At 58.2% G+C, this 10,565-nt stretch overlaps 1 protein-coding gene across 1 annotated transcript in view; it reads right to left on the bottom strand.

Annotated features, from left to right (window-relative positions):
- The window catches only part of LBX1 (ladybird homeobox 1), a 7,533-nt gene extending 388 nt beyond the window's left edge, over positions 1-7,145 (bottom strand). Inside the window, exons 1-2 of the mRNA XM_082002399.1 lie at positions 5,123-7,145; positions 1-4,824 (exon numbers count right to left, since the gene is read on the bottom strand). The exon at positions 1-4,824 is cut by the window's left edge and continues 388 nt beyond it. Of these exons, the coding sequence (XP_081858525.1) occupies positions 4,319-4,824; positions 5,123-5,447 (831 nt within the window). The 5' untranslated portion in view covers positions 5,448-7,145 and the 3' untranslated portion in view covers positions 1-4,318. The remainder of the gene's footprint in view (positions 4,825-5,122) is intronic.
- Between the last annotated feature and the right edge of the window lie 3,420 nt (positions 7,146-10,565).

Below are 10,565 nucleotides of genomic sequence, written 5' to 3'. Positions count from 1 at the left end.
ACCCAAATCCAAAGGGTAACATTTCCAAGCAGACAACATCCCCCCAGCGCCCCCTCCCCTCCTGCTTCCCTCCCACTTCCACAAGAAATCCAGGGCAGTGTCAGATTTGGGGATGAAGGATGAGGATGGGGGGGCGGCAGGCGCCGGCTCCTGCGCTTGAGAAACAGGATTTCTGCCGGGCGAGAGCCGGGGTGCGGGCTGGGCCGAGACCCCCCGGGGGTCGCCGTGCTCGCGGCAGAAGCGCAGCCACCGCCCGCGCCCGGTGCCCACGCCTGCCCCGGTGGGGGGGACTAGGGGCACGGCAGCTCCCGACGGGGCGGGCGGCGGGGGGGCCGCTGGGCCTGCTGCCCGATCCCGCGAAGGCCCCCCCACGGTCCCGCATGCCCTTTTGGCAAACTGTGGGTTTTCACCTCCCCGGGCCAGGAGCTTGGTGGGGGGGTCACAGCCCTCCTTTACGCCTTTATTTTTCCCGTCGGAAATTCCGCCTTCTCCTCTCGAATCCGGACCCTTTTCCACCTGCTCCGTTTGGCAAAGGCCGGTATCTCCCCTTGCCCCCGTGCCCACCTCCCACGGGGAGAATCGCGGGGAGCCTGTCCCCGGGGCGTGGAGCTCCGGGCCGGGGGTGAGGAGCTTCGAAATGCTCCGGGTTTGCCCGGGAGCGGGAAAACGGGACCGGCTCTGCCCCTACACAGTACGTGAACCCACGCAGGGAGAAGGCCAGGCAAGGGGGCCGCTGCCCCGGGTGCAAACGGCCAGCAAAGTCCCGGGCGTCTCGGCCCAGCTCCCCTCTTCTCCGGGACAGCGCTGCCCCCCGGAGCGGAGCGTCCGGCGGCGGGGCGGGTCCCCCGGGGGACGGCTGGTTTAGGCGGACAGGGAAATTTGGGGCCTGGGGTGGGCAGGAGGGGTCGCTGCCCGGAGCTCGTCCCCGCAGCAGCGCTGCGAGCCGGCTGAGGTGGCCCCAAAGGGCAGGATTCAGCGCTGTCTCCGCGTCCCGGCTTCTGCTGCGGAGGGTGGGAGGAACAACAAAACAAAATAGAGAGAGAGAGGAAAAAAAAACAAAATCAAGGGGAAAAAAGCGCCAATTCTGGATTGTATCTAAAATCGGAGAGAGAGCAAACCCCGAGCAATAAATCTACCCAGCTAGGTAATCCCAGGAAACGGCGCGTTTCAAGACGCATGACAAATTAGGTGCACAAGCCGGCGCTTCATTTTTAAGCTAAAAAAAAAAAAAACCAAACAACAAACCAAAACCCAACAAACCCAAGCTTTTGTTTTTCAATATGCAAATTAAATTACCAAATCGCCAGCTATTTGGAAATGGGGGGCGAGCCAAATAAACACGCTGCAAATCTTCGAGAGGAGGCTTTATTTACCAACCCGCCCCAGCCACGTGTGGTAAACTTCTGCGGGTGCAAGGCTGCCCGGAATCTCTTCTGTGTGCACTCAGAAGCCAATAGATCAGAAACCCAAATTAACTCCCAGTCTATTTTCCATACATCCAGTTTACCCCCCCCTTTTTTTTTTTTCAATTTCTTGGTTATATTGAATTGTAGTGTTTGCAGCCTCATTAAATCCATTCCAAGACAAAAGAATAAAAGAATGGGGGGAGGGAGGGGGTAGGAGGGGAGGGGGGAAGAGGAGAGGGAAGGGGGGGGGGGGAGAACAGATAAAGAAAACAAATAAAGCCCTTTAACTAGATCTTCACATAAATGTCACAGTTTCGCAGCATTTACGATTTGCCTGTTTAGCATAAAAACACTTAAGGACAAGATTGAAGGCTTTCCGAGAGATCTGGACAGAAGTCAAAGCTATCACTCGGAGGTAAAAAAAAAAAACCAAAAAAACATACCACACCAAAAAACAAACAACAACAAAAAAAGAGGGGATGGCGGTGTGGGGGCGGGAGGTGGCGGAAAACAAGTGCTCTACCAAATAATACTAAAGAAAAGTGGATTTCATTGTAATTCATAGGCTTGTTCCAAATACCAAGAGAGAAAGAGAGAAGAATAGAAGCGCACAGATGCCCCGACGAAGGGAGAACAGCTCTGCTCCCATTGTTGTGGAGTTAAACAGTGGAAGGGAGGGTTAACCTAATCCATCAAATTGTCTGGAAATTGTGAAGAAAATTCAAAAACCATATGGTCTCCAAGCGCTCGCCTTCTCTCTGCTGCGGAGGGGCACGCTTGTTTCAGCATGGCGAACCGCAGGAGGCTGTATATGCTCCATTGTCGCTTGTCACTTCAGAGAAGAGGGCTCATTTGTCCCCAGTTTTCATGCTTTACGCTAAAAATTACAACCCCATCCATTCTCAAAGAGGAGAAAGATTTATTTAGCCTCGGAGAAACTGGACCAAAAAAAAAAAAAAAGAAAATCCAACCCACAAACCAACCCTGTCTTATCTGGACACTTCTCCGCCGAGCTCTGCCACTGTACACCAGATTTGTCTTTCTCACATAAATTTTGCAAAGAATAGAGAGAAACACGCGTTGCTCGACTCCAAAGGCAGGTCACGCTGCCAGGAGTAAACACATTCACCAAAGCCTTGATTTCGGGGGAGGAAAAAAAAAAAAAAAAAGAAAAGAAAGGCGGGGGGGAGAAAAAAGAAAGAGAAAGGGGGAAATGAAACCTCTTCCCAATTCGTGTCCCCGTAGGTGCCAGCGAGGCCGCGCTGCTGCCCAGAAGCGGGCGGTCTGCGGGCAGCTCCCCCCGCTGGCACTCCCCGTTCCTTTTGTCCAAACCGGTGACAACCCCTTCCCCTCCGCTCGCATTTGTCTTTTTTTCTCTCTTTTCTTGTATTTAATTCCCCCTCCTCGCAGCCTTTCCTCTCTAATTTCGGGCTGGAAATGCCCGGCGGGAGGCGGGAGATGTGGGGCGGGGGGCAGGGGTGGTTGCCCCGCATCCTCCGCATCCCCCGCACCTCCTGCCTCATTTACCCGCCGGGTTCTCCCTCTGCTAAACCTCTACCTGGCATTGACCTTAAAAAATAAATAAATAAACAAAATAAAGTAATAAAGTTCTCGCTCGTGCGCTCCGTGCCCGTCATTTCTCACAGGTACTGCGGTTAGAGTAACTTTTAAATGCAAACGGGATGGGGGATTCCTGTGGGGAAAAAGTCTGTCTTAATCTCGGACCGACGGAGCGGTTTTTCGTTCACAAAGGAGGACGTTAAAAGTCTATTAAAATGGTAAATATTTTATTGTATCGGAAAAAAAGAGCTATCTGTACAATTCTAAGAGACAGTAAATAAAGCGACATTGTCCCTATCGGAACTTAAATAGCAGGCCTTTTAAAATTTGTACAATTCGAACAAAAACATGTCTTAAATCTGTACATTTTTTTAAATTTATAGTGTAATATTTAAATGTATTGATCTTGGGATTTGTCCTTTTTTATTTCCGTAGCATGCAAAAATTCTAAAAAGAGTAAAAAATAATTCTAGGATTTTTTTTTTCATTTTCGTTTTTTTGTTACCACCTTCATATCAAAAATACGAAAGGCAGCTTTTTAATAAAAGCACAACAATAGCAGAAAATGGTAAAAATAGCTTTTAATTGGTAAAATGAGGCAGAAATTGCATCGGAGACAAATCTCTATGCTCTAGGAAAAAAAGAAAGTATATATTTTTCAACTTGCATTATAACCCATCCCCAAGTTCCCAAGACTGCGAAAGAAAAAAATATTTTTAAAAGGAAAAAAAAAGAAATTTACTTCGTGCACATCTGAAACATGCAAGGAAAGGAAAGTGGGTAATTTTTGCTGTTGCCGTTTTAAGTCTAACTTAAATCTTCTCTAAAGCGGTTCGTTTCGGAAGTCTTTGAAAACAACTGCCTCCCCAAACATCTGTCGGAAGCCGAGTTTATTCCAAGGTTACGCGTCTCCCTTATAGACAAAATAATCGTCATTGATAGCTATTAAAAAAAATCAAAACCTCAAAAAGAAGGGGAAGGAAAAAAATTCCAATATATACGTTTAAATATTAATATACAGAAGCCGTCCGTAATTGCACCATTCCGAAGATGTGACAGGCGGAGGGGTATCGACTCTACCCTAAATTAATTTGTGTGTGAGTGTGTGTGAGAGTGTGAGACTGTGAGTGCGTGAGAGTGTGAGTGCGTGAGAGTGTGAGTGTGTGTGCGGTGGGTTTCTATTGCTTATTGCTCCGGCCGGGGGGAGCAGCCGCCCCGCCGCGCTGCCGGGGCCGGGCCGGGGGCCGGGGGTGCCGGTTTGGAGCTGCCGGGGTGGGGTGGGGGGAGCGGGACGGGGCGGGGGGGGGGATGGCAATGGCGGTGGCGGTGGTGGGAGGCCCGCCGGCCGCCCCTCAGTCATCCACGTCGATCTCCACGTCCTCCTCCTCCTCCTCCTCCTCCTCCTCCTCGCTGTCCCGGCGGCTGCGGGGCCGCTCCGCGGGGGGCGAGGCGGGGCGGGGCGGCGGCGGGGCGCCGGGCTCCCGGGCGGCGGCGGGCGGGGGCGGCGGGGAACCGGAGCGGGCCTTGCCCCTTCCCTCGGCGCTGGGCTCCAGCTCGGCCAAGGCCACGATGTCCACGGCGGGGTTGGGGCCCAGCTTTTTGGCCGACTCCACGTCGGCCTTCATCTCCTCCAGGTCTCGCTTGAGCTTGGCGCGGCGGTTCTGGAACCAGGTGATGACCTGGGCGTTGGTGAGCCCCAGCTGCTGGGCGATCTGGTCCCGGTCCGCCGGCGACAGGTATTTTTGGTAGAGGAACCGCTTCTCCAGCTCGTAGATCTGGTGGTTGGTGAAGGCCGTCCGCGACTTTCGGCGCTTCTTCGGCGTTTGCCGCTGCCCGAAGATGGTCATCCCGTCCCGGCCTGCCGACGAGTCGCCAGACTGTCGCCGCTCTCCCCGTGTCCCCCCATCCCACCCGAGCCCCCAGGCCCCACGCCCCTTGCCCCCTCGGTACCGGGGAGGGGAGCGGGGCAGAGCCGCCGCGGCAGGGGGGTGCCTCCGGTTACCGGCCGCCCGGGGACCCCCCCATCCCGCCCCGTGTGCGACACCCCGGGAGATTTGGTGGGGTCGGGGTGGGTGAAGGAAAGAAAAACGGGCCGTGGGGAGGAGCGGGGCACCCACCCGCGGGAGGACCCCTGCCCCGCTCCGCGGGGAGCTTACCTTCGGCCGCCTGCAGCACGCTGACTTCCAGCCCCTTGAAGGTCTTGCTGGCCAGCTCTTCCAGCGCGCAGAGGGGCGAGGTTTGGGAGAGCAGCGCCCGGCCGGAGAGGGGGAGCCCGGCCGGGGGGTGCTTCTCGGCGGCGGAGAGGAGGTGGGCCGTTCCGCAAAGGGTGTAACTCCTCCGCACCGAGGGCTTGTTGAGGATGTCCTCGATGCTGAAGGGAGTGAGGGGCTTGTTGGAGTTGGCCGGCGGTGGGAGGTGATCCAAGGGGCTCCGCCGCCGCTCTTCCCCCGAGGAGGGCTTGGCTTCTTCTTTGGAAGTCATGGTGGGGCCGGGCCGCGCGGGGCTGCCTTCCCCACCCGCGACGGGGATGCGCTGCCGCGGGGAGAAGCCCCCGGCGGGACCGCGGGGTGACGGCGGCGGAGACAGCGAGCAAAAGTTGAAGCCCACCTCCAACTCCGGCGGAGGAGCCCCGGGTCCTCCCGGGGAGAGCCACGTCGGGCGGCGGGCAGGGCGGCGGGCGGCGGCCGGGAACGGAGCTGCCGTCGGTCCCTCGCCGAGAGGTGGTCCTGCCGCACCTCCTGTCCCAGGGTTTTGGGTCGGGGATTTTTTTTCCCCCCCTCTCTCTCTTCCCCCACTCTCCGCTCGCTCGCTCGCTCGCTCCTCTCTCTTTCTCTTCCCGGCTGCTATTTTAAGAAACAACCCCAAATCGCAGCACTTTCCCTGCCCTCCCCCCCCCCCAAAGCGAATACCCCCCCCAAATTAAAAAAAAAAAAGGAAAAATAATTAAAAATAAAAAGACGACTTCGGAGAGGGGGAGAGCAGCCCTCGCACCGAGACCTCGGACCAGGGGGAAAGAGGCGAGGAGAGACGGGGTAATTGACTATTGCTAACAAGTTATTGTTGATTGGGAGGTAATCAATTATCTTCAATGACACTTTTCGCCCTCTCTCTCTCTCTCTCGCTCTCGCTCTCTCTCTCTCTGTCCAATGCAGGCTTTTGCAAGTTCGGAGACCCATTAATTAGGAGGCGGTATGGAGGTGGAGCCCACTTGAATTATAATGCTGAATGCACTTGTCATATTCTGGCCCTGCTATTTGTTTGGACATATATATTTTTAAATTACATTACAAACCAGCCTTTATTGCATCAGGATAATACAGTATAGTGAAAAAATAATAATAAGCGAAAACAACACAAAACGAAAAATATCCTTTATTTTTTTCCTCCCCCGAGATTTTTTTTTCTTCTTCTATTTCTCCCTTCTCTTAATTTCGGCTACTAGTTTATTTAAAATATCTCGCTCTGGCTCTACCCGGAGCCCTTTGATTTTTTTTTTTTAATGAGGGGAAGAAGGGGAGAGCCTGGTTCCAGGTAAGGCAGACCTTTTCTTTCCAATAAAATCCGAAGGTTTCCGCCGAATTTGTCGTGCTCCTCTTTCCCAGCTCCCTGTGCCGGAGCGGGCTGCGGGACCGGGGCGGGGACAGCCTGGCGGCCGGGCAGGCACCCCCAGGAGGGTGCCGGTGTTGGGGGTGCCCGCGGCGGGACGCGGGCCGGGATGACTGCCGGGCAGCGGCGGGTGACCCCGGCCGGGGGCAGCGGCGGAGCGCCGGGCCGGTGCCGGAGGGGACCGGTTGCCAGCCCCAGGCCTTTCGCTGCGGGCGGCTCCAGAGGGGTGCAGCGGTGGAGGGGGAACCCCACCCGCGGGCGAACCCCAGCCCGGCCCGGCGCGGCCATCCGTGGGGTGACAGAACAGCTCCCTATTTTCTTTACCACTCCGCAGGGCCGGAGACAAAGCCCGGAGCCGGAGGGTGAAGCGCCTGTCCCCCACCCCGCGTGGGGGTACCCCTCACGCTGCCCGCGCGGCCGGGCCGGGGCTGGACGGGGCGGGCGGCGGCTGCCGGGCGCACGGCGGGGCGGCGGGCAGGAGGGGCGGCCGGGCCGGCCCCGGCCCCAACTTTCCCTCCTCACCTTGAGGGGCAGGAGGAGGGCGGCTGGCAGCTCCCAGGCCGCTGGGTACCAAACGAGCACAAAAGAAGCAAATGGCTCCTCTCCTTAAAGCGCCCTCTTCCCATTTTTTATAGCTCTCTGGGAGTCTCTTTATGCGGTGACCTATTTTTAAAGGCCTATATTGGGTTATTCATCATATCAAATACTGCGAGGAGCTGGGGGGTAGCCGGTCGGGGGGGAGCGAGTTACACCGATTCTAAATCGCCCGGCTTCTTTGCTTTGCTAGGTGGATTATTTGCTTCGCTTTGCTTGGGTTTTATGAAGTGATTTAAACATATTTTAACCAATTAGAGACTTTCCTCCTCTCCCTTGTGTCCCCTCGCATTATTTTCCAGCGTGGCGTTTTATGTCAGGATCCGGGTTTTATTGAGAACTCAGTCGGGGATGCTGGTGTTATAATTAAAGAAATAAGATTTTAAAAAGAAAAAAAAAAGAAAAAAAAAGGGAGGAGAAGGAAAGAAAAATAGTCTCGTTCCTGGGTGAGAGTTCGGGCCTTTGGGATGCGCCGAGGTGCCGCCGGCTCCAGGCTGCAGCCCGGCCCGCCTTCCCCGCGGAGCGGAGCAGGGACCCGGGGCGCAACTTGCGCCCGCACTCCGAGCGCATCCCGCTCCACTCCGGGCAGGGGCAAAACTGAGCCATACACAGGCAAGCCCCGCAAACTGTTCCGGAGCCCCTGTTGTGTCGTCCCCCCCCACCCCCCAGCCCGCATCTCCCCTTCCCTACCTACGCGGGGCGACAGGGCTTTAAATGCGCCCCGCTGCATTTTTTTTTTTTTTTTTTTTTTGGCTCCCCAGTAGGGGCAGAGCGCGGGGGCGGCGGGCAGAGCCTCAGTGGAGGCTCCTCGTCACAGGGTGACCCTTGTTCGTTTGCCTCGGCCGCTGCCTGGCCGGGGATAGCCGGGCTCCTGCTTTGCGGGAGCAGCTCAGCCCGGTGGCTGCAGGCCCGCCGCCTGCCCTTGTGCCCAGCGTCCCCCCCAAACAGAAAAGGGGGGGAAGGGGGCAGGCCCCGACCCCCCCGGCGCCCTGTGGCTGTCCCGGCGGGGTCCCATCGGCCCCGCTCCGCCGCGCCCCCGGCTGCTCGGTGGCGCCTTTGGCGGACTCGGGTTTGCTCCGCCGGAGCTCCCTTCGCCTTTGCGACCGCTCTAACTCGCTCCCCGCAAACGACTCCCTCTCTGCCCTCCGGGGATGGCCAAAAATCAGAGGAGAGGCAGGCTGGGTTGCCCCTGCCCCAGCTTAGGGGAAGAATTCAGCATTCCCCCTCCGCACCCTTCGAAGTTGAATTATTTTAATTTTTTTTCTTTTTTTGGCAGCCCTTTTGGCACCCAGCCCCGAATTAGGGACCCTCGGTGCCCCGCGGCAGGGCCCATCGCACATCTCCATCCTCAGAGGGCCCTGGGGAGCAAAAGGGCACGGGGGGCAGCCGGGGGCCGGCTCCGGCCCCTGCCACGGAACTTCGCACCCGCCGGGCTCTTCTCCTGCCCGTCCTGCCGGGGAGGCAGCTGCGGGTTGTGTCTCCCAGCTTTGGGGTCGTTTGGAGAAAAACACTTTCATCCGAAGCGCTTCAACGTCTCGTCCCCCCGTCTTCTGCCAGCTCCAGCCCCTCGGGGGGGGCAGGGGGGCCGGCACTGAGCCCCTCATGGTGCAGGCAGGAAAAGTTTGGGTCGGGTTCCCGGCCGAGAGGCAGGGAGAGGAGCGGGGCAGGCGGGAACAGCGGCCCCTCGCTGTACCCGAGGATGGATGAGGAGGTCCCCCGAGCCGTCGGGGAAGTGTAGCTCCGTGTCTCTGCCTTCCACCGTGGAAGAAAAGCGAATAAAGCGGCGGACTTTCCTCCTCCACGGAGCCGAAAACTACCGCTGGATCGGAAACTACTCGCGGCGGGGGGGAGGTAGCAAAAATCCCTCTGGCTACAAGTAACATCTTTGGAGGTGTCTCCCCCCGCCGCCCCCTGAGCCGTATTTCGGGGTGCCGGCATGGCCGCCCTCCCCCGGGAGCCCTCCCGGTGCCGACGGGCAGCGGCACGGCGCTGCCGGGGCTTTGGCTGTGCGCGGCCCACTTGTGTCCAGGAAAGTGTCACGGGAATATAATTAAAGCAGGCGGCATAAATCATTCAAGTGTTGATCACCAAAGTAACTGCGTACAAATGACACCTCCTTTCCCGGCATAGCTGAGCCGTGCATGGCTCCCGGTTGTGTCTGCCGAGTTTAACTGGCCTAAACACGTCGCCGGCTCCCCGTTAGCAGCGCGGAGAGGAGCAAAGTCCCGGCGCAGCATCCCGCAACGAGGCCGGGATGGCGAGCCGGGAACCTAGAAAATAACTGTTATTTTTGTCTTTAAGCACTCCCCAAATTTGGGGCTCCGAGTGCCGAGGGGCGGAGAGACCCCGGTGGGACCCGCCGTGGAGCCCGGAGGAGGGATTGCCGCGGCGGGGCCCGAGGTCCCTGTCCCAGTCCTCTCTTGCAAAACCGCTGGTAAAATGTACCCGCAGGTGTCCCCTGTCCCCGTCATTGCTCCCCTTGGAAAACAACCGCTCCGAGCTGGGCACCCGCCGGCTCCCGGTCTGCTGGGGAGGGGGCGTCGGGGGGCCGGGGGACACTGCGGGGCTGGGCAGAAATTCCCGGGCTAGGCACATCTCTGGAGGTCGTTTCAGAGTTATCGTCAGCTCCTTCCTTCCCTTCGCAACCAGGTCTCGGAGGGGGGAAAAAAATCCAAACCACACCAAACTTCGCTGCACCAAAAATAAATCTGCACCCGGCCGGGCAGCCGGGGCCGGGCTGGAGCCACCCTCCCCGTCAAGCCCTGGCCCTTCCCCGGCGGAGGAGCCGCCATTCTCTCGGGGGGCTGCGGCAGCGGGGCCGGGACTTGAGCGGGGCCGAGCAGGGACGAAATCCGCCGCCCCAAAACCTATGCAGACACGGGAGGAGCGGGAGCAGCCCCCCGGGCGGGCCGGCGGCGCAGAGACCAGCTCTCCGCCTTTCCCCGCAGACTTTTCGTTTGCAAACGAACTCCGGGGGCGACCCAGCGGCGCCGGGGCTAGCGGAGCTACAGGGTCCGGGCACCCCCTGCCCACACCCGGGGCCGATTTGTTTTCCCCAAAAAAGACTCCCCCACCCCGACCGCCTCGCGCCGCCCTGCCTCAGGGCCAGGAGACGGGGGTGAGCTGGCGTAAGGGGGGATGCTCCCGCGAGGGATGCAAGGAAAATAGTGGAGCCTGACCACCCCGCAAGCCGTTGTAAAGCACAAATTAAAAGTAACTCCCGAGGCGGATCGACTCCTCCGACCGCCTCGTCGCTTTGCATGGGGCGTGGGGAGAGTTTCCCACGGCGGGGGAGAGTCGCGGGGATATCCCCATCCCAAATGTCGGGGGACAGCACGTCCACTCTTCTCTTAGCACCGCCGGGGACCATCCCGAGCTACGACTCCCGGAGGGTTTTCG

The sequence above is a fragment of the Phaethon aethereus genome (assembly GCF_964289735.1).
Source record: "Phaethon aethereus genome assembly, chromosome: 7".
Lineage (NCBI taxonomy): Eukaryota > Metazoa > Chordata > Aves > Phaethontiformes > Phaethontidae > Phaethon > Phaethon aethereus.
Note: the sequence above shows the minus strand (reverse complement) of the source record. Positions and strands in the feature narration are given on the sequence as shown.